Source organism: Populus alba, chromosome 5, assembly GCF_005239225.2.
Source record: "Populus alba chromosome 5, ASM523922v2, whole genome shotgun sequence".
In the NCBI taxonomy this organism is placed as follows: Eukaryota; Viridiplantae; Streptophyta; class Magnoliopsida; order Malpighiales; family Salicaceae; genus Populus; species Populus alba.
The window spans coordinates 9,106,233-9,132,712 of record NC_133288.1 but is presented as its reverse complement, the minus strand read 5'-3'; the positions used below and the strand labels follow the sequence as shown (position 1 = coordinate 9,132,712).

The 26,480-nt window shown below is 33.8% G+C and overlaps 4 protein-coding genes across 6 annotated transcripts; 1 reads left to right on the top strand and 3 right to left on the bottom strand.

Annotated features, from left to right (window-relative positions):
- Window positions 1–1,419: 1,419 nt before the first annotated feature.
- On the bottom strand, window positions 1,420–2,984 carry LOC118029868 (rhodanese-like domain-containing protein 17). 2 transcript variants are annotated; one of them, XM_035033824.2, is made up of 6 exons: window positions 2,809–2,984; window positions 2,602–2,682; window positions 2,403–2,482; window positions 2,225–2,295; window positions 2,086–2,139; window positions 1,420–1,592 (listed from the first exon to the last, which is right to left on the bottom strand). In XM_035033824.2, exons 1-6 carry the CDS (start codon window positions 2,826–2,828, stop codon window positions 1,494–1,496), a joined length of 405 nt encoding a protein of 134 aa, XP_034889715.1. In that variant the 5' UTR covers window positions 2,829–2,984; the 3' UTR covers window positions 1,420–1,493. The 2 variants fall into 2 exon arrangements, with proteins under 2 accessions (XP_034889715.1, XP_034889713.1); XM_035033822.2 differs by lacking the exon at window positions 2,809–2,984 and having other exon boundaries at window positions 2,602–2,794.
- A 666-nt stretch (window positions 2,985–3,650) lies between these two features.
- LOC118029867 (receptor homology region, transmembrane domain- and RING domain-containing protein 1) lies at window positions 3,651–7,388 on the bottom strand. The gene is made up of 6 exons (XM_035033821.2): window positions 7,185–7,388; window positions 6,852–7,076; window positions 5,742–6,137; window positions 5,458–5,555; window positions 4,214–4,281; window positions 3,651–4,019 (listed from the first exon to the last, which is right to left on the bottom strand). The coding sequence occupies exons 1-5, from the start codon at window positions 7,306–7,308 to the stop codon at window positions 4,270–4,272; spliced, it is 855 nt and encodes a 284-aa protein (XP_034889712.1). The 5' UTR covers window positions 7,309–7,388; the 3' UTR covers window positions 3,651–4,019; window positions 4,214–4,269.
- Window positions 7,389–12,685: 5,297 nt separating this feature from the next.
- On the bottom strand, window positions 12,686–17,360 carry LOC118029869 (cell cycle checkpoint protein RAD17). Of its 2 annotated transcripts, none has more exons than XM_035033826.2 (12): window positions 16,947–17,360; window positions 16,716–16,773; window positions 16,320–16,405; window positions 16,185–16,232; window positions 15,994–16,050; window positions 15,492–15,594; window positions 14,970–15,280; window positions 14,529–14,883; window positions 14,237–14,359; window positions 13,865–14,063; window positions 13,728–13,788; window positions 12,686–13,200 (listed from the first exon to the last, which is right to left on the bottom strand). In XM_035033826.2, exons 1-12 carry the CDS (start codon window positions 17,151–17,153, stop codon window positions 12,967–12,969), a joined length of 1,842 nt encoding a protein of 613 aa, XP_034889717.1. In that variant the 5' UTR covers window positions 17,154–17,360; the 3' UTR covers window positions 12,686–12,966. The 2 variants fall into 2 exon arrangements, with proteins under 2 accessions (XP_034889717.1, XP_034889716.1); XM_035033825.2 differs by having other exon boundaries at window positions 15,994–16,059; window positions 16,947–17,359.
- Window positions 17,361–21,183: 3,823 nt separating this feature from the next.
- Window positions 21,184–24,287, top strand: LOC118029870 (3-dehydroquinate synthase, chloroplastic). Its single transcript, XM_035033827.2, has 7 exons — window positions 21,184–21,835; window positions 22,182–22,349; window positions 22,463–22,689; window positions 22,970–23,093; window positions 23,587–23,649; window positions 23,748–23,891; window positions 23,977–24,287. The coding sequence occupies exons 1-7, from the start codon at window positions 21,362–21,364 to the stop codon at window positions 24,106–24,108; spliced, it is 1,332 nt and encodes a 443-aa protein (XP_034889718.1). The 5' UTR covers window positions 21,184–21,361; the 3' UTR covers window positions 24,109–24,287.
- Window positions 24,288–26,480: the final 2,193 nt, after the last annotated feature.

The window sequence follows — 26,480 nt, the reverse complement described above, 5'->3', positions numbered from 1 at the left end:
AATTAGAAGACTTAAATGTTTCTAAAACTCTGATTTTGTTAGAAATAGAAGTTAATCATATCCGAAACATGAAAAATTTTCTACTTGGAACACGGTTTTACCGTGTTTTTTTTTTAAAAAATAAATTTTATATTTTTAAATAAATCTTAAAATATATACACACACACTTTGCTGCTTGTTGAATAACAAGGTTGCTTTTAAAGTGCAATTACAGCAAAATTAAATACTTCGCAGAGCTACAACTACTTTTCTGATACAAAATGATCAGCTAGCCTTCATAGTTCATAGTTAAAGGGTTTTTAAAAAAAAAAAAAAATTAGCATACTAAATAAAAAAAATTTAATGAATTGATACAGGGAATTTTTTTTGATGAAAGAAAGCATGTTATATTTTAGAAGCAATGACATGATTAAATATTTTTTAATTGGTTATTGTATTATTTAATTGATTGTTTCATATAAAATCTTAATTTTATAAAATTATTTTTTAATGTTTTATAAATCAAAATATATATTTTTATCAAACTTGTTTAAAAAATAAACTCTAATTAAAATTTTTAAAAAATTATTATTCAAGTGGTAGTGGATGTCTTAGAAAAGTCAATTATGAATTTATCATAACTAAATAAAAATTTATCCCAAATAAATTAAATTATATAAATAACCTAATATATGTATTTATAAACTAATAAATTTAAATCCAAGAAAAGATATTTTCATTCTAAATTAAGTTAATTAAACAAACCATAATTTTTAATTTCATTATTAAATTACATTTAAATTTTTATAGAAATTTTTAAAAACAACTTTCACTACATTAAAAAATCTTACGAAAATCCTTGATTTTAACAATTTTAAAAGTTTCTTTGTTATTTTTAAAGTTGGTTACCTAATTTCCCTCGCCATTATGAAACCAATAGAGTTAAAAATATCACACCTAACTACATATATTTATTAAATATTACTATTCTGAAAATCGTCGCCCAGTTTATCCAGAGTTCAAAGCTAGCTTAGCTTCCACATGTTGCAATAAAAGCCCTAGCATGGGGCAGATGGCACCGGTTAACCAACTTTGACGACACGTCCAATCTGGTCTCATTGATGGTACTTTATTTATTTATTTCTATCTTACACTAGCTTGGCTTTACAACGGGCTAGGGATTGGGACATGCGCACCACTGATCTCTGTTTCATTTCGAGGGTTTTAAGAGTGTATTAGTTTTTTAAAATAGTTTTTCGTGTTGAAAGGCATGTTAATAATATTTTTTTTTTTTAAAAATAATTTTTATATCAGCATATTAAAACGATTCAAAAAATACAAACTACATTTAATTTTAATAAAAAATTTTTTTTTTTTTTAATTTTACCAAAATCCAGATTGAACCGCAATGCCAAACTTTCGAAAGAAGCTGAACAGCTATTATAATAACCGACATTAACATTAATTTAATATTGCATCCACAAAATGGCGGCAATAATGACTGGATTTACAAATCAGAGTTCATCTCTCTCTTCCTTCTCTATCTTCACCGGAAAAACATTCTCCGTCCAAGCAAGATAGCCTCCTCCCACGTTGCTTACATCTCTGAAACCCTGCCAAATTCAACAACAATTCAGTTTTCTCACCCTTTCAACCTCTCTCACTATTCAATCCTTTGAAAAAGCATGTAACCGATTCATTAACTTTTTAAAATAGTCTTTGCAGCTCCTACCATGCTTTCAAATTTACCATAGTCTAACAAAACTCATTCTAATGAACAACTAAGATGGAAAAAATTCTTAGTGAGGAAAGATGGTGTTGGTTTTTGAAAGAAAAATAATGGTTAATACTAGTCAAATTAATTTTTAGTTTTTATGTTTTAAAAATAATTTTATTTTTTATTTTAAATTGATATTTTTTTAGTATTTTAATTTTTAATATTAAAGTTTTAAAAATAAAAAAATTAATTTTTAAAAAATTATTTTAAAAACAACAAAGCTGCAATACGAATCATGCTCACGACTCACGAGTGTTCAAAAAATTAGGCACAAAACAAAACGAGAACCAGGGCAGGGACACTTGTAGAATGAATTCAGATGAACTTACAGCACTAAGAAGATCAGCAGTCGCATACAGGGATCTGACTCCACTTTGACAGCCCTATCATCAAAAAAAGGTGGATTAAAGTTTTTCTATTCACATTTAATTTGTTGAGAGATTTAATGGTAAGTTAATGAATGCTTACCACAAGAAGTTTATCTTCCTCCTTGCACACACCTGAGACCTCCTTCAGAAAGTTGGGATTTTTAACCCTCCCTGTGGCCCAAAATCATATGAAAACTTGTTTATTTTGCAAGAACATATGAACTACCAATGGAATCAAGAGAGAGATGAGCAAAGGATAGTTGATTTCTAGATCATACCCTCTGGTGTATTGAACATGTAAGGAATATTGAATATCTGCTCTCCATCCACGTGTCCTTTATTGTACTCTTCCACTGTCCTGTTGGAATGAGGGAAAAAAGACAACTCTGAGAAACCCTAGAATGTCAATATAATTAACAATCCAGAGAGAGAGAGAGAGAGAGCGCCATAAAAGTTATGAAACAGAGAGCCATTTACCTAACATCTAGATAAGTATAGCCTGACTCAAGCAAACCCTTAGTTGCCTTAACATCAATGGTGACAACTTCAGCTCCTGAGCTAAAATAGATCAAAAAAAGAAGAAACAGCCCGCGAAGGAACAAACCCATATCAAGTTATGCAAAATAAAGAAAGAAAATGAGGAGAACTATATGTTGTTCCAATAAAAAAGAAAAAAACTGGAACCTTTTATCTAGGGAGCCCATGAAGACCAATTCGTCTCTGCAAGTTGAATATGGTTGACCTGACTCTTTTTTTCAAAATCCAGTGGCTGTTTGAGCGGTTTGCCTGAGAAAACCAGCTGCAGATACCATTACCACAGCAGCCACAGCTGTTTCTAGAGCACCCAATTTGTTTTGTTTGGAATTTTGGAAAAGGTACATAAGCAAACGTAGCGGTCCCATCACAGTGGACCCAATTACACGTAACAGTCCTATATCACGTGGAATCACGACAAGTAGGCGTGAAAAGACATCGATGGGAGAGTAAACCCACCTTTCAATGCTTGAGGGGCGGTTTTACTTGAGCAGGCACCAGGAATCCACTTCACATTTCTGTCGGCATCATCCAGCCATCAAGATCTTGGACAGAGTGTCAACTCCCAATACAAACTTGCATGCGCCTTTTTTTTTTTTTTAGTTTAACGTGAGTATCCGAGTCATCTTGCGTACACTTCGACTAATCCCACAAACTCTGAAATTAATGATTATATAAACCTCCGGTGGTCATCATATGAACAATTCCAGAGCTTAAACCTGAAACCACAGAAAGAACAAACATTTTGGTTCTACTACTGGACCACTACCTAGATGGTTTGCATGCGCCTATTATTGATAGCACTCACAGAAGCCATATCAATCCTTAATAAAGAGGCTACTAGAATAATCCCATTCTTTATATCAACTTTCAAAGCTAAAGCATGGACTGTAGTTGGTGCGCTTGCAAGGCTTTGGCAAAGATCTTAATAAAGAGAACTTGAATGGTGCGAAAGAAAGATGATTGTCAATCTATGACGCCGTGGGAGAACATTCTGTGAATCATTCTCGTTAACTTAGTCATGGTATATACATTAACAAATTTCAAAGACAAACATGGTAAAAAAAAGATATTCACAATACAGTAGAATATACATTTGGAACGTTGAGATTTTAACCCTGGCTCAATCCGCAGACAATCAGTATATAAACGCGGACTAGAGCACAATCCTTCACTCTCCTCCCTATCAAGACAGTACAAATGAGACCGACCATCATGGCCTTGGTTTGAAACAGCAAATGAGCTTCCATGGAAGTTCTACGGACAGAATTTTACAATAACACATCAAAATGTGCAGCGGCATCTCATATGTCAATTTAAGACTTTGTAGAGATAAACAACTCTAGAAAACAGCAGAAGGCCTGAAACAGAAAGGACGAGGGAAAATATGGGAGTTAGCCATGAGTTGCTCACCACTGAAGATATAAAGCATAAGCTTTTTTATAGTCAACGATTCCCCCAAAATCAACCAGTTTTAAATGCACCATGACGATGATGTATCGCTGAAGTTTCAAGATTCAAAACACTAGATTTTTTATAGTGTTAACCCCCATACCTGATTATCAAAGCTAGGCAAACTGCCAGAGGTATTTACAGATTCTGAAGCCGGATTCACCTCTTGATCTGCAAAGAAGATAACCACTTTCGCTGAGAATTGACATATTTTGCATAAAGGGAGTATGGCACACCTATTCTGTCTGGAATCTTTTCAAGAATTAAGGCAAACTATATTTTGTTTAGCTTCAATATCTGTTATAAAATAGACAAATTCATTACCATGTATTATTTCCATCTAAGACTACCGCTCTTGAAATTTGTGGTTCTTCTATTATTTTCCCTTTCCATTGCAAGAAAAAAATTGAGGACCTTCATGTAAGGGCAACAGCATATGACTTCTTAAACTTAGCAGACAACATAATCCATTTCATTGTTTAAAATAATCTAGCCCCACACCACTCAATCTCTATCAACCAGTTGCTAACAGCTATAACTGGTACACAACCACAAGAAACAAGAATGTGTCAAAATATTGCAAAATCCACAATACACAACCAATGGTCATTGCAAAAACAATGCCTTCTAATGCTTATCACCCTCCATGTTCCTATCACCAGAAAGCATACCTTTCTCAAGAAAGCTACACAGAAATCCCCCATCCAATGTGCACTCTACTAGGGAAAGTGGAGATCAAAAACTTCTATAAATGCTGAACTAACTCCTTCTGGACTGCCCATAAGCACTTTACTTGAATGCACTACCGCACATTGAAATACAACGAAGTGATAACCCTTGCTGGACATTAGCTAATGTGTTTTGATGGTCAATAGTAATAATAAACCATGTCCCTGGTTCCTCATTTATAGGGGCGTTGCTTCAACTTAATTTCTATACACTCTGATCCTTTCCTAAGCCTCAATACAAGAAGTGAAAGAAAAATAAACAATTTGAAAAACAGCCCAGCAGAATGCACTAGTGTATGAGCACCATGTCAGCTATTTTGGAAGTAATTTGAAGTAGGCAATGGAACATTTCCATTAATCGCACCAGTTTGGGAGGCGTATTTACATAATCGCTGTAATGCCTAAAGGATGCACCAGTTTGGGGGGGCATATATACATTATCACTGGAATGCCTAAAGGACACAGCTATGCTCTCAACTTTCACAAGCTAATCTAGAGAAACATTATGGTGTACCACATACAGTAAGATATTGATGGATGTGCAAATAGTCACTTCCACTTAACCAGCAAAGAGCCACCATATAGAATAGACTGAAAAGCATGAGGTTGGTGCACTCACCCCAAAATATGCAGATTTCTCTTTCATATCAAGCTTGCACACAGGACAGAAGGTCCCCCACTTGGTCAGCCACGAGTCAACGCAGGTTGAATGAAATTCTGCAAGTAAAGTCTTATCAACACTCAAGCAACAAAATAGTGCATAGAAGTTGAACTTTCTACCTAATAAATTTGTTTTTTTGCAATATATCTAATTCGAATGTAGATAGGGATGATGGAACGACCTAAAAGCAGTATGCTTAAATCCGTTTTAAAAGTGTTGCAAATATATGAGCAAGTTCCTACCATGGTGACAAGGGAGAACTTTAAGAACTTCCCCATCTTTATAATCCTCGAGACAAATCGCACAAGTTTCACCAACATGACACTGACTTAAACTAGCATTCCGGAATATGAAGCATGGAAGGGCTTCTACCATCTTACTATCCACACTTTTACAGCGATTATTTGTTTGCTGCCAATGCAACCAGTGTCTGGGAGTAACAAAAGCAATGATAAGGAGACCTAAAATAACAACAACAGAAATCAATGATATTGCCAACACAGTCCATGCCGCATCAGTACGAGATGAAAAAATGCAACACTCCCCTTCTTTCCCTCGTGCATGCTCCTTCAATATTTCCCCAGCATACTTTGAAACAAAAACTGCATGGACCTTAATACCCTCAGGATTCACCATCACTGCACACAAGTAATAGCATATTAAATTACATACCAATCTCAAAACAAGAAATTTAACTTTTTTATTTGTTTCGATATAAAAGGTACAAAACAGAGTAATTCCAAGGATCAATACTAACTGAAACCGCATGAGTTTCACAACATTAAGATTTTTAAGAAACTGCCATCAAGATTACTCTAAAAATAAACTATTTTCTGGAAACTTTTGCTACATTCCTAAAAATCACAAATTTGAATACAATATCATGAAGAACAATTAGTTATACAGGAATCACAGAAAATTGAATAATACTTGCTGAGAACACTCGCTCTAAAAATCACACTCCAACACCCACTCACTAAATCCCACAGCGTGAATCTACACCCTCTACATTTATTTACATTAAGAATAGGAAGTAAACAGCAACAAACATTAATACTGTGTTTGTTAAGAGGGATTGGAGGAAGGATGCATAAGAGGGGAGGGATTGGGTATATCCATCGTTTGGATGGCGGGAAGGATAAGGAGGGAAAGGAGGGATCCCTCACTTAAAAATACTTCTTCCCAGTTTCTAAATTTTTAACACTAGATGGACAGGAAGTCATCCATGCTTTCTCCTCTCAATCAAGTATGTAAATAAATAAAATATCTGCTGGAAATGAAAAAAAAAAAAAACAATAAGAATGCAAATACGACTTGATTAAGATAAGAGAGAGAGAGAGAGAGGACTTAACTGTAAATCAAATTCCTGTTATCTTTATCATCAAAAACAACGGCAGCACGAAAACCAGCACTTTGGGCATTCTTAATCTTATCTTCGAAAGCACATTCACCTCTCACTATCAAAGCAAACCTCCCACTTTCATTGAACTCGAAACGATTGCGTAGCGGAGAACAAGCGTCCAGAGGGTTTGCCACGTGTAACGACCCGCACACACGAGAGCCATTGAGGCTGAGAGCTAAGAAAACACAGAATCACAGCAAAGTTGATTAATTAATTAAAAGAAAAGGTAAAAAAAGGACATGATTCTGAGCCTCAATTTTGAAGAGAAGTGAAGGGAAAGTACCGGATTTAGCAGGAAGGTCTGGGAAGGAAATGGAGGATGGTTTTATAAGGACAGTCGCTGAACTTCCTTCAATTATCACTATAGCGTAAAAGAGTGATAGCCTAAGAAACAAACCCTCTCTCATTTCTCTTCCTTCTATCTTCTATTTCGATTTAATTTCCTGTTTCCTTCTATGACCCTCAAAATTCGAGGAAAAAGGAGAGCTGGAGCTGGAGAGGATGATAATGCCTGATGCTATGTTGTTGGGCTGCACAATGGTCCCTATATTTATCAATTTTTATCAAATCAAATCCCTTACTTTCAATTAGATAAAATCAGTGACTTTTTTCCAATCGAAGGCGATTTGACTTGATGTTCTCCGTCAAATCATACCATATCGTTAGCTATTCATGTATGAATTTAATTTCATAAAGAGGTTGAAACCAAATTTAATTATAATTAAAACTGATGACTTGATCCAAATTGAACCAGAGGACTTGATTGAGCAAAGTGGAGAGATATCATGTATGATTTTAGCCAATGCTGTTAATGACACGGCGGCTGAATGTCTGGACGACGACGCGTCGTTCAAATAGTGAAGCAGTTGGAAGGAAGGTCGAAACTTGAAGAGAGTATTTTAAAAAAAAAAAAATTAAAAAAGTTTTTTGTATTTTTAAAATTAAAAAAATAAATTATTTTATTTATTTTCAAATAAAAAATATTTTCTACCAACCATTTAATTAAATACAGAGTTAGAAATTTTAGTTTGGAAGAGTCAAATTAGAGAAAAGAATATTAAGGTATCGAATTTTCTATTTCTAATATTAAAAATTTAATTTATTTAATGAGGAGGCTAAAACTATTTTTCTTGTAGTAGCTCCACCCCTACTAATCCTTTTAAAAATATGTTTGAGGGTATGATTGTGGTTGCTTTTTAAATTATTTTTTACTTGAAAATGTATCAAAATAATATTTTTTTATTTTTTAAAAAATTATTTTTAATATCAACGTATCAAAATAATCTAAAAACACCAAAAAAAATATTAATTTTAAAAAAAAATAAAAAATAATAATTTTTTAAAAAAATATTTTTAAAACACAAAAATAAACGAGATTTTATTCCACCTTGCACATTCTTAAAATAATTGAGGTTTTTAATTGATTTTTTTAATAATAAGAAAAAATCATAATATTAGATCTAGGAACTAAATTAAAATTTCCCAACATTATAAGAACTATTTTTTTGAAAAAAAAAAAACGAGCGTCACGTTACTTTAGAAAAACTAAAAAGAATATGATTGGCTATCTCAATCCATTACATTATTCATTTAATTACGTTACATGATTCCCTGTATCAAACTACATGTCATAGTCATACGTGATGCTTTTTTTTTTTTTTTATGAAGGGGAAGGTCTTTTTCTTCAAGAAACAAACCCGCTACAACATCAGGACAATAAGAAACGACATTATCAGAAGATTAAACCACGAATCCATCAATCATACATCACAAAGCATTTAAAAATTAGGAAACCTGTCATAATCTTAAACGTATGCCCTTGGGTGGAAAATGTAAAGCTATGGTTATAAAACTATTCCTTTTAATCAAATTAAAGTCCAAGATAAAATTAAAGAAGATATAAGTTTAGATTATATCCTTATCAATATATATATATATATATATATATATATATATATATATATATATATCATAACGAACATGTTTCATCATAAATATAGTACAATTTTAACATGTATAGTAAATATATATCTGAATTTTCAATTGATTTAAAATCAAAGTTCTAATATGCGTAATAGTAAATAAAATATTTATGTTTAAATTAAATATAATATGAATATTTATTTGTTGAAGCACTTTAAAATAATAAAATATTGGTTGATAAAAATGAATCTTTTCTCTATAAAACTTTTTTACTTCTTACTTTGCGTAAATGAACTAGCTTCAATAAACCTATAGGATTCAACAATTCCTATTTGTTTAGATACACTCTTAAACAATATTGAATGAACTCAAAAAAATAATACTCAATATCTCTATACAACGACTGAACCTAAGCTTTAGAGTAGAAAGAACAAGAAGAAGAATGAGTCCAAAAACAACAAAGGGAGGACATTACTCAAGAGATTTCTGAATTGTCTCGTCACCCATCCAAGACATCTATTTATAGGACTTGAGAACCAAAATGTTAATTACTCATAATTCATGGATTTTTATTAATTACAGTGAATGTTTATAATCCAAATATTTTTATAATTCATGAATTACTCATAATAACATGCATTCTTATCACATAATTAATTTATTGGTTCATGTACTAAGATATTTTAAAGACTAAAAGAAATTACTGATTTAATAGAAAATATTTTTCTTTAACCAAACTCAAGGTCAAACCCACAAGTCCACAAGTTTATTGTCCAATCGACAAAGCTATTTTGGGTTTGAAGTTCTTGATATCCAAAGGTTATCTAGAACAAAATTTCATTCGCCTTTAGTTGGGTTTTAAAATATGTTAATATCCCAATGTTAAAGTACTTTAGTTGAATTATAAGATCCAAAATGGTTTTAACCCTAAATGTGAGTGGACCTCACATATAATTAGCTTTTAAAATGATCATTACATGTTTTATAAATCAATTCCAACAAGAAAAGCCTATTAAATTTAAGATACATTAGATTTATCACCAGTGTTACATCCTGTGTAAAATTTCAAGTTAGGTTTGAACATAATAGAAGAATGTATTAATAGTTTAGATGCATTTTAAAATATCATCTTTTTAATTTAAAAACACAAACACGTTGTTTACGCTAAGAGTATGATTCAAGTCAATTTTTAATGTAATAAAAGAATATGTCAATAATCATTCAAGGGCAAAAACAATGCATAAGCCAAAATATTAAGATAAGAGTTTACATGAACAAAGACAAAGGTTAGGTTGACGTTTCAAATGTGAGAGTAAATATATATCAAGCCATCAATACAATAATAAAGGCTTAAATATGATAGAAAGCTTAAAAAATGAGCAGGAAGAATTTTTAAAAGCGAATGAGAGAAACAATGTAATTATAGGTGAAGAAAGCATAGTAAAGGAGTATGGGTTATCATTGAATGTATTGGTAAAAAGTTATGCTCACAACACTATTAAAATTTAAAAAAAAAATGTTAGGGAAGGAGTTTGATAGTCTCAATTAATAGTATAAGCACTTATAGTTTTATTAACATGGGAGATTTCACCAAGTCCTAAAATAGCGTGAACCTCATCGTTTTCTAAAGTTGTGGAAGAAATCAAAGTTATTATTATTAAAATGATTATTATAGTAGTTATTGTGGTATATAGAAGTGTGTTAAGGTGTTATTCCATTTATTCAAAATTATCTTGGTTCATGCAAAACTATGAGTTCTAAGTTGGTTTAAGAGTATTAAAACTTGAAAAATATGATGTAATTTTAAAAGTAAATTAGTTAATAAAATATTCTCCTATTTTATTTATTTCATTAAGATGTCATTGTCATTTAGAAATGAGTGGAAGATGATAGAATTGAAATAGACAAAAGAGGATGTTGAATTCAAAATTATCATAGCAACAAAAATACATAAGAATTTGAAGAAAGCTATTTGTGGACTGGTAAGGCAATTCTTTATTGTGAAAGCATTTGAGAAATCAACTATGATTGAACAAGATATAGCGGTCCAAGATTAGTTGAAAGAGGTTGAAAGAGTCCTTTTAGAACCAACTCAATTGCCACTAGTAAAAGCCTAGATCACAAAATTCTTCTAGTTCCAAAAGTCAGACATGCAAGCTTTATAAGAGTTCTTATGTGCATAAAAAGAAGACTGAAAAATTGGTGAAGAAAATGTTGAACAATGGATTAATTCAACACAATTACAGTCCTTTCATCTCTCTGATCTTGCTAGTTAAAAAAAAAAAAGATGGTTCTTGATAGACAACTTAATGATTTAACAATCAATAATAAGTTTCAATTCTCATAATTGATGATCTTATAGACGAGTCGGATCTCAATTCTTCTTAAAGTTAGACCTTAAGACAGGCTACCATCAAGTGAGGATACATATAGATGATGTGTAAAAAACTACTTTCAAAACCTATCATTACCATTATGAAGTCAAGGTAATGTCACTTAAGTTAGCAAATGCCTTAACTATTTTCTAGACTTTTATGAATATTGCCTTATAACTATTTTTGAGAAAATTATTGTAGCCTTTGATGATATATTTGTGTATAGTCCTTCATTTGAGTTTTATATTCAACATATGGTTTTTGAGACATTGCAAAAGAATCAGTTATTTTTTTTTGTAAGCCTAAATGTTCTTCTTGCAAAAAGAAAATTGAATATCTAAGTGGCTACTAATTCAAAGAAAACTAAAGCAATTAGAAACAAGCCTATATCACAGTCAATTAAGGAATTTAGGGGATTTTTTGGATTAACTGATTATTAAAAAAGAACAATTTTAACTAGAATGGAAGATCACATGTACCATTAGATGGTTTAAAGGAAACTTTAAGCAAGGCACTAATTTTGGCCTTACTAGACTTTAACATACCATTTGTTTTGGAAACTGATGCTAGTACTACTGAATTAGGAGTTGTGTTTAGTCATAATAGGAGACCCTTAGCATACTTTAGTAAAGCATTATACCTAATGAATCTTGGTTTATCCATATATGAAAAGGAATATTGGTTATTCTCATGGCAGTGGAGATATGGAGGCATTATTTGGAACATGATTAGTTTATTATCAAAATTGATCATGAAAGTCTAAACTTTTTGCTAGAACAAAAACTCCACACACTTATCTAGAGGAAAGGACTAGCAAAACTGTTGGGATTGAGGTACATTATTTGGGATGAAATTATTGATGAGCACATCCTTTCATCCTCCAAAAGATAGTCAAACTAATTAAAAAAAAAAAAAAAAAAGTGAATGGATACCTAGAGACCTATCTAAGATGTGTGTCCATGCACTGTCCTAGCAAGTGAGATGGTATAATTCAAGCTACCATTCAGCTATCAAAACAACTCCCTTTCAAGCGTTGTATGGCTACCCTTCCCCTAATATTGAGGTTGATTCTACAACAACTCCAGTGGCAGCTATGGAAAAAGCCATTAAAAGAAGATTGTATGAATCAGTGGTTCAGGTTGCAATTGAAAAGCTCTAGAAATAGATGGTTGACAAGGCCATAACAGGAATCTTTAAAGTTGGTGGTTAGGTTTATTTAAAGTTGCTACTATATAAACAGATGAGCTTTGCATGGAGAAAGAACATTAAGCTTAACCCAGGGTTTTATGAGCCTTGCAAGGTCATAGTCATACAAAAGGTTGGGGAGGTTGCTTATAAAATGCAAGTAATCCCATTGCTCATCGGACTTGATCCCTTGACCTGTAAGTTCAACTGTTAACCGGTATCCCGCAAGCTACAACGGGTCGTGGCAACCTATCATTGCAGGTCTGGTTTGGTTGTGTTTGATGTTAAAACACTCATCCCATTACCAATGTTTGGTGCCTGGCATATTTAGATTAACAAATATACACTTGCTCGTCAGCAATCAGATTCAGCGGCATTAATAGCCAGAGTTTCCCAGACAGATCTATTATCTGACTAGATATATACCTCGACAAAAATCTCAAAATATGCTGAACCGCCAAAGACAAATTTACTTTCCACTTTTTGGGAGGTAAAGTTGGAAAAAATGACAAGCAATGACTAGAATTTTACAATGGAGTACCAACCTAAATTACTCCTTCCATCTGATACGCTCACTATTTCTTACCACTCTTCTATTTCATCATCAGAAATATCACTTTCTTTGTCATCTAAACTCATCCTATCACAACTCTCATCATCTGTCTTGTTGCAGTGCACAAGTGCTTGATTATCTTCAAAACCAGATGCTCTATGTTCAAGCCATTTCAATACAGGCATGTACTCAGTAGCTACATCTGACACATTACAAGAGCTGGATCCATTATAAGCAATAAACCTCTGTCTTACTATCTCTTTCTGCAGTGACACATCAAACATAACATCCTATATAAGTTAAATCCATCACATTAGCTATCAACACCTACCAACATCTATGCATATTGCAACTGACAATGTGATCATAAAAACCATTTAAAAGATTTGCTTGAATGCTTGTTAAAATGCTTAAAAGGGCACACCTAAGAGGCAGAAGATAATATTTATGAGCAGTTCACACCTCAAACAATTATATGGTTCACTGCAAAATCAAAGAAAATAGGCTGTCTTCAAGTACCCATCCAGAAACTTCGTAATCATGGTGTTTTAGCAGAATAAAATGCGTTTTTCACTAGATCCATAGTAGCAAAGTAAATAGAACATGCAATTTCCATAAATATACCAACTGAGAACTGAAAAACCTAACCCAAACTCTTCAAGCTGTACAGTATTGACTTTTTCATTTTCAATAAAAAAACAAGTAAAGTTTCAAATGAAAAATTGACAATCACAGATTACAGAAGGAAAGAATGCAGCAGCAGGAAGTGTAGAGGACAAGTCCAACCTACCTGATTGTGCAGCATTGATTTTTCAACCTGCCAGAGCTTTGGCTTCCGGATAGCATGCCATCTGCACGATAGAAAGATTTAGGATAACTCCAAGGTGATTTTCCTATAATAAACTGCTTCAAGCCTCTAATAAAAACCTGGGAGGTGAAAGATGAGAATTTCCAAATAGCACCCCACGAACAGAAACTGAAGCAGCAGCTGATTGGAGAACGTTTTCTGCCTCATTATATCTAGTCAACATTCCTCGGAAAGAAGAGAGAAGCAAGTCGGAATCACTAAAGTATGAAGAAACATGCCAGGCATCATCCATTGCTTCATCACTTATAAAATCCAGCACTGCAAGAAAAATACTATTCAGGAGCTGGTAAAGAACCCAAGGTTTGTCCAAGTTTCCATGAGTATACATGTCCGCGCATGTGGAGAGTGGGGAATGGAGGAGGGAGCAATGATAGGAAGTATCTGAAGAATCAGCACCCAAGGAAGGAGCATATGGTATATAAGATGGTTACCGTTTTCATGCAAGAAATCAGTGACTGGCCTGGCTTGTCCATGTGCTTGACAAAGAACCTTTTCTGGAGCATCCATTTTCAATGGTAACCTGGAGAAATTCTCCCGCACAAGGAATGCATCTCCTGCAACAACAAAAGAATGAACTCAGAAGAGTGCATTGTTGCAGAAGCATTTAGGGCAGAATCATCATACTGTCTGATACAGGAGAAGTGAATGCCAGATGCACCCACTTTTCACAAGCACATGCAGCCATTAGATTTCAAAAACAAAGTACATTTCATAAATACATACCAGGTGTAATAGCTTTGGCAACTTCAGCTTCTCTTTTGTTGTGCAGAAACTTTCCCAGTGCATGAAATAGAGAGAGGGTCTCATCTCTGCCAAATAACAATGAAATTCCACTAACTAAAGCATCAATATCATCTTCTTTTCCATATGAGTAACTTGGAGTAGAATAGGAACCATTGAGCACTAGATCTGGTTTCACACAAAAGAGCTGCAAAGAGGTAATTGCATGTCTTATATCACCTCCACTGCCTTTCGCTATCAGATCAAGTTGTTCATCAGTTACACTACACTGCTCCTGTCTGCATATTCTACCGAGCGTCTTCTTGATGGAGTTAATTGTAATAGGGTTAAAAGAAACCTGAAAATTTTCCCGAGCAGTTTGAACTAAGCATTCAGAAATAAAAGAATCTCAATTTTAACATTGAATTTGTTCTCGAAAGTAACCTTACAAGCCCCAGCATTCTCAAGAGACAACTGAAGTTGTTCCAAACGTTGTGCTGTATGATCTGCTGAATCTGCTTCATCATAATCTGATACCAGTATAGCTGTTGGTAACTGAGTTGATCTCACAAGATGGAGCAAGCAGCTTTGGAGTCTTTCAAAAGCAACTCTTCCATTAGTCATAGGAAGGTCATCAATTAAGAGTATAATTGATGGTTTCGCGTCCTCAGAAGAGGATGATGGGATTAATCCATACTTCCTGATTTTCTCAATGAAATTTACAAATTCATCCAACTTCGATGTATACTGTATTCCTGACCACAAAATGCCAACAGCATAATGCCACCATCAGGTCACAATTTTATAACCATATACAAAGATAGTATAAAATGAAGAATGACAGTATGGTTGGCATCGAATTTGAAGTGTTCTTTCCTGCTATGGGGAAATAGAAAATTTATCTCAATAACTGACAAGGTTAATCACAATGCAAACCATACATTTCATTCTGCAATAAGATTTTACCTGTATTGGTATTGTGCACATGTTCCTGCCAAATTGTGGGAGTAGGTGTGTTCCATTCGCATAATCTAGCTCCAAAATGGGATGCAATCACATGGATAGTTGTCTGCAAGGTAGGAAGCAGGATATCTTGCTTGTCAATGGCCCATGAACGAAATTACTGGTTATTCAGCAATACAGTTGAATATCTTAAGAGAATTGTCAATAGTTGAATCTCTCAATAATTGCAGCTTATCGAGCAAAAATCAAATAACAAAAAAGAAAAAAGAATGATGGTACTCATACAAGAACAAAGTCACAAGAAATTCACACAGCCACACACAAACATATTTTACAGAGACACTATGTACATTGACACAAACACAAAACAAAAATTCAGTCCATAAACCACATAAAACCCACATATAGAAGCACCTCGTGTCAAATGACATCACATCCAGAAATCATCCTTTGCCAGACAAACAGCAGGCTGGAAAAAATTAAAAACAGCAGAGCAAAAACTTACAGATTTTCCAACACCAGCTTTTCCATTGATGACAACAACATTATTTATCAAATTGCCCTGCAAATTCTGAAAAAAAAGGGCATTAATTTTCACAATGGTAAATAGCAAAAAGAATGTTAAAAAAGAAAACAAGTACAGCTCCTTCAAGGAAATAGAACAAATGGTAATAGCTTTGATAAATATAAATTTACCTTCGTAGTTTTTAATCTTTCTTCAAACCACGATTTAACTTCTTCAACCTGCAAATATCAGGAAAAAGAATAACCTTCTATATAAACATCTAGAAGAGTAGATAAGCAGAAATGAAACAGAGGAAATATACTGACCTTCTTCTTGTGAACAGCAAGGTCTTCCAAGGAATGAGGTTTATACTTATCAACCCACAATTCCTTTACGTTGCTTCTTCCAGAACCTGGTATACAAATCTCTTTCCAGTTAGCATCAAGACGGCACAAATAAATACAAGAATTAAAATAACGATGGTGGTGCAAGCAAAAGTAAAGTCCAACAATGTTAAGTTCAAAGGGAACGTCGACAAAGAATATTCCCAACAAAAAATTACAACCAAAGCTTTATGTATTTATTAAATCCTTAAGAGAAAAAGAGTGGCCAATCTCCATAATTTTGCATGACATCGAAAATTTAATTCAACATAATACCACCACGAGCTAAAATGCTTGATAATAACAATTTATGCACAGAAAACCACAACCATGGCGTACCAGCAGATACCTTGGACCCAGAAAACAATTCTTCAAAATCTTCTTCAGGAAACCCAACCTGCATTAAAAATCAAAAAATAAATTCACAATACTCCGTAAAGAAATCACATAATTAATTTACTCCACAACTTCAAGCACCTAATTTGTAAAATCAAGTTAAGTTTATGTGCTACATTTACTAAAAAAACAAAGAATTAAGTGGCCAATAAAACAAAACAAAGGTATACATACCTCAAATAAATTAGGGGAGTCTATGCTAAATCGAGACCGAGAACCTGAAACACGAGGCTTCTTTGGCTGTCTAGGGTTTGTACGAGTAATAAACGATCTAGATTTTGGCTTCTTTGTATAGCTTCGATGTGAGTTCGGTTTGTAATCACAATCGTCTTCATCATCTGATGATAGAATCATCAGATTAGTGTCTCTTATCTTCCTCATCCCCGACAATATTTTGGGTTTTGTACGGGTAAATGTGGATTGTATTTGCTTACTTTCGAGAGAGTGGGCGAGCGGGGTTTTTTTCGCGGGTTTTTTAATACAGCGGTGGGGGTGGGATTTGATCTTTGTTAAAGAGGAGTACAGGAGAAGCTATTGGTGAATACTAAGTTTTTTGAATATTTTATAGGCTTGCTCTCAAGGCCCAAATAAGTTCGTCTATAGGTTCTGGTTTTTGTATTGGAAATCTACAGCATGATATTATATAAATTAATTAGAAAAATATGAGAAGGATCCATAAATATTTTTAAAATATTTTTTGAAAAATTTAATTTTTTTTAAAAAAAATATTTTAATTTATTATGTTATATTAGTAATTTATTAAATAGGTTGGACCCGGTCTACCCATCTAAGCTAGGCTGAAACAAGTCCAGCCTAGCTTGGTTAAGCCAATTGATGGCCCAATAGTTTTTCTTTTTCTTTTTTTTTTTGTTGGGTTAGACCTAACCTAACCATCTAGACTAAGTTGAAATGAGCCCAACCCATCTTCACATGGTCATTCGCTAGGCCTAGTGACTATGTGAATTTTTTTGCCTTTTGCATTTAGAACCAATACCCTGCTTACAAATGGCTCTCAAGCTTGCAGCCAAAAAAAGGAGAAGAAGGTACTTGGTGGTGTTGGGAGGGATGACGTGTGTTTGGTGGCGGTGCTGGGGATGGAGGTGCGGCGAAGGAAGAAAAGAAAAGCTAGCCGAGAGAGAAGGAAAAAATTCAAGGGAAGGGGGTAGTTTTTTCCCAATTTTAGCCTCCAATTTCTTCATACTTAATGCCTAGAATCCACCCTTATTTATATGGGGTGAAAGAAGAATATTTTATCTTTATTTGAGATAAATCTTAGCCTTTAATTCAAACCAGAAGGATCCAGTCGTTGGTTCAAAGTTGCCATTATGGATTAAAAAAGTTAGGAGCTAAAGGTTATTTAAGTTGGCCTATTTAGGGCAGCATTAAGGCATTTGTAGAGGCAGTTGGTCGGCAAGATCTATTTAAGGGTATAGTATAATGTCAGGTCATTATAGTGGTGTATGGTTTGCTCGGTTTAGTGGGGAGAAAAGGCATTGAATGCCCCTGAAAATTAGCCACCTGAGCTTGGTTTATCTTTTTTTATCTTAAAAACAAAGTCGTTTTGGCTTTAGGGTTTTAATTTAAAGATTTAACCAAAGTTCAATGTAATCCTTCGACTTTTGATTATTTCGATTTGTCTTTAATTGGCTTGGAACTTTTAATTTTATGCAACTTTGCCTTTGTCAAACTTCAACATCAGCCTTGAATTTCAACGCATTTTTCTTTTTGATCCTTGGTCTTGGATTTATGCAAATTAACCCTCAAATGATAATTAAACTTTTAATTTTCTTTAATTTCACCTCTAATTTCAATCAATTAATTCCTTAGAGTTTGATGTCTTTTTCAAAAAAGTCGTTGGCTATAAATTTTTTTTACTATAACCCTTAATTGACCCTAAATTTTGATTTTCTTTATAATTTTACCCCTGATTTCAACTCATAGACTTTGTAAAAATTAAGTTTGGTCCTCTAAAATTCTAATATTCTCAATTAAGCTTAAATTGGGCTTTGAAACTTAATTTTTCACCAATCAAGTCTTTGATGAAATTAATTTGACCCATTTAAAATATAATTAAATCCTTATACTTAATTTAATCCTTTAATTTGACCCAAATTAATTCTTAAACATAATTAAACTTTCAATTTGGCCCATGATTAAATTAAATTGCCTATTAAAATTTTAATTATGTCATTAGGCTTAATTTTTATGCAAATTCATCCAATAATCATTTAATGTGATCTTGAATTTGCATTGCCTCTCCAGTCTTGGGTGTAATAGGGCACGATTAAACTCCTAATTCCATTCAAAATTCACAACTTAATTCTTTTATACATTTGAAATCCTTCTTAATTTGCTTTTGCCAAATCGTCAGTCTTCTTGCTATTATTATTATTTATTTATTATTTTTAAAAGGAAAGAAAGGTAAATTTTAGGTACAAAAACAAAAATGGGTTATGACACCATATTCTTGCAACCATTATTAAAATATTATTCATTACAAGGGTTGATATAGTACTAGTAATAAAATTTGTATCAAGTTGATGGAGGTCTTGGTCGAAACAAATGTGCGTAGTCCTTTTAACTTTGTTATTTCAAATGAATCTAACCTTTTATGATATTCCCCACGTAAGTCCCACTTACATTCCGATGCTTATACACATTGTAATTAAACAAATATAGATTTCGACCGTTGAACTCGATATTCAACTAAGTGTGCAATATGTCATCATTTAACAACATTAATCAATTCATTTTTACTACTAAATGTTTGACCAACCTCCAAATCAGACCCTCCTAACATATGTCTATGACTATGTGCTTCATCATATGAAACAACAAAACTAGACCTAGAAACATCTTTCAATTTAGGAACATAAGGAATAACATGATCAACACCATCATCATCATTAACATCATCTTCATTATCACTAGGCTCAAAATAGTCAAATCTATGTTGATAAGCAAAAGGATTGTCAAACATAGTATCATATATTATTTGTAGCAAATCATCTGATAATAAACTATTTTTATCTTTACCAACTGAATTTGAAGATCTAGCAAAAGTTGAGACACATATATATAGATTTTGATCAACTACTTACACGCAATATCATCGTTTTCAAACCACTTTGAATGAAATGATCATTCATTGTCTTAAAACTATCATTACACACAATCAGCACAGGATAATATTGATGTTCACTTATTTGACCCTCTATGTTATTTCAACATTAATATCTCCTACCATTATATGTGATACTATTGTTCACTTCAAGAATAATATTGTCATTATAATGACATAGCATAAATATTTTATTAGACATTCTATAAAATAAAAAAATTAGATTCTAGTATATTGAACGTGATTTTAACTAAATTGCACTATCTCAACTCCAATTGAAAAATTTATAGCAAATTCAATCAACCTCTCAAAATTTAACGTTAAAACAAACTTTATAAAAAATTAAACATAATTGATGATACATTATCAATTGATGTTTTCATGCACAATTGCATTAAATCAAATGCAAATTCATAGAAAATTAATATAATTCAAAAAAAATATTAAATTCATCAATAATTCAATGGAACTTGTAATTTTTCATAATTTAACTTCATTTATACTCTATTACATGAACGTGTGTGTATTTAACTACATTATTAATCGATTTCAAAAATATACACAAAATCTTTAATTCGGTAACTTAACCTAAATTAACACAACACATAATTAATTTAATTTATTTTCATGTTCAACTATATCAAATAAACCCTAATTGATTGTATTATTAACTATTTTATCATTGAATTCAATAAACTCTGAATTCATCATAAATAATTATTTGATTTCAACCAAAACAAATATAATTTAATAGTAATATAGTATGTTTACCTTGCTTATAGGACTAAAAGAAGGGTTGGGGTAGCAATAATGGCTGCAACAAAGGGAACAATTAATATTTAATACAAAAACTTCAAATGATGCTTAGAGACTAGGATGGGTTTGATTTTTAGTTATTTTAAAAGCAAAATCCAAGTGATTAATAGGTTTATTTGGAAAGGAATTAAGGGTGTTAGTGATTTTATTTTATGAGAGAGAAACAATGTCTGCATGTGACTAATGTTCGATTTATTTAAATTTTAATTGATATTGTGTTAATAAAATGCATAACATTTTTAAGTTGTCGCGTTTTAAAAACACAATATTTAGTTGATATCATGTTTCAAAAATACAACATGCAGTCGTTACATTTCAGAAATATAATAAGGTCAAACTATACCATTTCATTAAATTTTTTTCATTCCTCAAATTTTTAAATTTATTATGTTATTTCCATTTAAAAAAAAAAAAAACATTACAATTAATTCAAATTATTAGAGGTGGCATGTGACAATTTCCAAGCCACAATCTCCAATCCACCAACCAACATCTCCCTTTGGCACTTCGCCTACCTACCCTACTCCTGTCCTCTCTTCTCTCTCTCTTCAAACTCTCACCATGACTCACCAAACCCACACACTTTCACGAATCTGCACGCCCGCAAACCTCTCTCCCTCTCTAACCCAAACCCGGATCCGCATCCAAACTCATGACTTCCACGGCCAACACCATCTCCCTCTCTCTCCCCACCACCCACAACCCCTCGTCTCTCTCAAAACCCAAGTCCCTCCCCGATTTCTACCTCCGGTTCCGTAACCAAAACCCAAAATTAAACCGGGTCGGAATCTCTTTAACAAACCCGAACAACCGAATTAGAGCTTTGTCAACAATCCGTGCAAGTACAGCTTCAGTGATGGAAGCGAGCTCGAAAGAGAAAGCTTTGCCTACAATAGTGGAAGTTGATTTGGGTAATCGGAGTTACCCGATTTATATTGGATCGGGGCTATTGGATCAACCCGAGTTGCTTCAAAGACATGTCCATGGGAAGAGAGTTCTTGTTGTTACTAACAGTACTGTGGCTCCTTTGTATCTTGATAAAGTTGTTGATGCTCTAACAAGAGGGAATCCTAATGTTTCTGTTGACAGTGTGATTCTACCTGATGGTGAAAAGTACAAGAATATGGTGAGTGTAATATTTAAGAAACTTAAATAGGCGATTGGATATTGCAAGTAAAATTTAAATCTTGTTGCATTGATGTCGACTGAGATTTAGCCGATAGGTAGAAGAAGGTAAAAACAAAAAGAATCTTTTTTAAAAAAACTTCTAAGTACTTCGGATTGAATTCATTGAAATGCAGATGCGCAATGAGTAATTCTGCTAGAATGTGTTTGACTGTGATTTAATCTTTTGTTAAGAAGAAAAGGAAAAATTTAATGAATTGGTTTTGAACTTTTGTTCCTGTATGTGTACGTTTTTCTATGTTAGGTGGGATAAAGTTGAAATGTGTGTTTTTGTTTTTGTTTGATAGGAAACGCTTATGAAAGTGTTTGATAAAGCAATTGAGTCAAGGTTGGACAGGAGGTGTACGTTTGTTGCGCTTGGAGGTGGTGTGATTGGTGATATGTGTGGATATGCAGCGGCATCTTTTCTTCGAGGTGTCAACTTTATTCAGATTCCTACAACTGTTATGGCACAGGTTGGCTTTTAATGTTTAAAGGTTTTTTTTTTAACGGGTTCTTTTGGGTTGTGATGTGTTAAATGCGGATTACACTTGTTTTATTTTTTTGTTCTGAATTGTTTATTTCTTAGGTGGACTCTTCTGTTGGAGGCAAAACTGGGATTAACCACCCACTCGGGAAGAACTTGATCGGTGCATTTTATCAACCTCAATGTGTGTTGATAGATACTGACACGCTTAATACCTTGCCAGATAGGGAATTGGCATCAGGGCTTGCAGAGGTTATTAAATATGGGCTTATTAGAGATGCAGTGTTTTTTGAGTGGCAGGAAAAGAATATGGCGGCTTTGATGGCAAGGTATTCAATGCTTATCATAGAACATTGATTAGGTTTTGAGACCCCTGCAAGTTGAATTCTTGTGTTTGCACTAACAGGAATAACTTGACATGGAATTCAAACTATTGAGTCTAATTTTTGGTCTTCGGAATGCGTTTAATTAAATCTGAGCTGCCTAGATATTGATTGTGCACCATCTTGATTGAATTTGATTGCCTTTGGAGGTAATTAGAGTAAAAATGTTACATTTCATGAGGCTTTACCCTTGCATGTTTTTGTTTTCGGACTTTGCCGACTGCAGGGATCCAAGTGCCATGGCTTATGCCATCAAGCGTTCATGTGAAAATAAGGCTGAGGTTGTATCCTTGGATGAGAAGGAAAGTGGACTAAGGGCAACTTTGAACTTGGGTCACACATTTGGCCATGTAAGTTCTCGTTTGTGCAATTGACACATTTTGTGATTACATATCTGATGCATGCTTATGTTTATGTTTGTGAGTGTGTGAGAGAGAGGTTGCATTACTCACATGCTGGGTGATAAGTGTGGTTTGTCAAATTATTAGTTTTGAGTCGTAAAGAAAATTGCCAAGTTGCTGCCATGGTGTTGATTTGCAGCTCACTTGTGAAATTGTGAACCTAATGCTAGACACCCAATCTATCTAGCAAATGTCTCATTAGACTTTTTTAGTTTGTCCATATAATAGCACTCTTTTCTCATCTTGTTTATGCTCTTTCTTTTGTGTTTTTGTGTGTTGGTGGGGGAGGGGTTTACAATCCTTCCTTAGATTTAAACTAAGTTTTGTTTGTGAGCTTGCTGTCATATAGTGCTTTTCTATTATCATGAACTAGTTCGTTCATGTTCATGGCCAAAAAAGCCCTCACTTTTTAATGGTTTCCTGTGGGCCTATTTTTTCCCAGGCAATAGAAACAGGATTTGGATATGGTGTGTGGCTCCATGGAGAAGCTGTTGCAGCTGGCATGGTATTGATTTTGCCTGACCGTTTCTTATCTTCCACTATTATGCACCAATCACTACTTCTCTTTGCTTATGCTTATCTTGTTTGGGTGCATGCATTCAGGTCATGGCTGTTGACATGTCATACCGCCTTGGTTGGATTGATGATCTGCTTGTGAAGCGTGTCCACAACATCTTACAACAGGCGAAGCTACCCACTGCTCCACCAGATACCATCACCGTGGAAATGTTCAAGTCTGTGATGGCGGTAAGGGAGTTAAATGTCACTGCAAGGACAAGTTCATTTTAGTTTCTCTCATCGCTAAAGTGTCTGTATTCTTATCCTTTGGCAGGTCGATAAGAAGGTAGCAGATGGGTTGCTAAGGCTTATCCTTTTGAAAGGCTCCCTGGGTAATTGTGTGTTCACCGGTGATTATGATAGGAAGGCCCTCGACGATACACTTCGCGCGTTTTGCAAATCATGATTCCCGTTCTCGCCGGGTTCTGGGCCCAGCTGCATATGATTGATGTACCACCAGATGTGGCGTGTATTTTAAAGGGCTTGCCTGTATGCTTTACCGTGGTGGCCGTAGGCGGCAGACTGACAAGTTGTAATATTAGAAATTTGTCACCAAGTAATAAAGCTGATTCTTATTTTCTTTCCTTTCCCCTCTCTGTTTGTCCTCGCCTGGTTTAACCACAGAGAAGATCATGCCTTGTGTTTTGAGGACTTGAAACGGGCAGAGCAAGGCTAACCTGCAAGTGAAAACATGAGGTGACTTGAAGGAGGTCAAAATCAAATCACTTAACCCAGCAAGGTCTTCAATGAAAGTGTTCAGGGAGTGTTAGAAACACCTGGAATGTAAAGAGCTACAAGCCTTAGCTTGTAGCATGGTTTATTAAATAAAGATTTATCACTATTAAAATAAACATTTTAAATCATTTAAATTAAAGAGGAAAAAATGTGTTTCTTTAGCCAAAACCCCTTTTTTTATTCATGTATTTTATTTTGATAAAAACGTGTTTTTATTTATTTATTAAAAGCTTGGTTTTTTAAATAAAAACCCATCATCATTTAAGAATAAACATTCAATCAAAAAACAAAAAAACATTACGTGGTGATAGTTTCTATGCAATAATATGAAAAAAAAATAAAAGAATAATTGATTTTAAAAAATTATATAAAAATTTACATTGAGAAATAATAAAATAAATTATTATAAAAATCTTTAATCTTATTTGAAAAAAGTACGATATAATTGGATAGTTTTTTTTTAATATCAGTGTAATAATTTTATTTATTATACAGAGTTCTTGTTTGGCAGGTATGGACCTTAGTTTTCACCCTACCTGAATCCATGGAGCCAGAACAGAGCTCTTGTATGTCAGGTAATCTCAAAACCATGTACTTTACTGATTCTTCCCCTCTTTTTTTGTTTGGACAATGAGATCTACGTTATTATCCGCTAGACTTCTGGCATATAATTATCTCAGAAATATTCTTTGACCTTGTGATCCAAAGATTGTAATCAACAAATATTCTTTTTTTGTGACTGCAGGGTGGTCGCACAATTCTCGTCCAGCTTGATTACATTCCTCACAGGCTGACCTCTTCATCTTCTTGACTTATTGTGCTTCCAATATTTCGATCTCTCGGTTCCACATAGGTTTGTTGCAGAGGGGTGCAAGATTCAAGAAAACTGTTGTATCTGAAGATGTGAGGAAAGCACTACATGGCTGGTAAGGGATGGTGATTGGTTGAGGCCAGGAATAGTTCATCTGCTTCAAACCTTCTGGTTCTTCATCAACTACATCCTTGGATTCTTCTACGTATGTCAGATGGCGATACCAAATTAAGGGTTCTAGCTTGCAATGCAGCATCAAGATCAGGCCTCTGTTTCACAAGCTATAACTTGTCTCTAATGAAACAATGGATCTCTTGCGTTCAATTCTACTCTGAACTAAATTCCCATTTCAAGTACGTGAAGGAGTGGATGGTAGGTGAGAAAAATCACTGCTGAAAGCATCAAATTGTTAAAAGAAATCAGAATATAGTAAGGCTGTAGACAGCAGTTAATTAAAGAAACAGGAATCATCACGCCTCAAATTGTTTAGGCCTGTGCAAAGCCGCAAGAACACGATTTTCTTGCTATTGCTTGCGGTACAGCTACCATCAGTGTAGCTAATTCCACAAGCACCAGATAAGATGGATTGACATAGCTCGCAAAGCAAACCTCCACAATTTCTTTGCGGCTGGTTTCACGTCATCTACAACTGTAATCACAGCATGGTCCATGAAATGAATGTGAAAGAACACAAGGTTGTCCAGCAAAACAGGAGAGGCATAAGAGCACATGTCGGAGATGTTGACAAGTTTTTTTAACTAAAGTCAATACCTGAGATTCGAAATTGGCGGGGCAGTGATTTTCTCTTTTAGTTGGTGCAAAAATAGAAGGTGAAGTTAAAAAAGAAATTATTAAAGCCATTGTTGGCATTTTGCTGACGCATCCCGGTCATCTAGATTAAGAGATTATGAATAATTTTCATTAGCGATGATATATTTCAAAAGGGTTGGGAATGGCCCTAGGATATGTGGACCACGAGAAGAGGAATGACGCTGCTCGAACCACCTGAAAATGAAGACTTTTGGTTCTTGAAGGGCTACTGCACAACTGCTCTAACAAAGCAATTTGGTGAAAACTGAAAATGACACAAGTATCAGTTGTGATGATGTAGGTCGGGAGGTTGAATAACTCCTAGTGATAATATATATAATTAAGCTGTTCATGTCATTAACTGCCACCCACTTAAGATAAATGCCAATTTTAATCTTCAATCCATCAACTCTCTCTCTCTC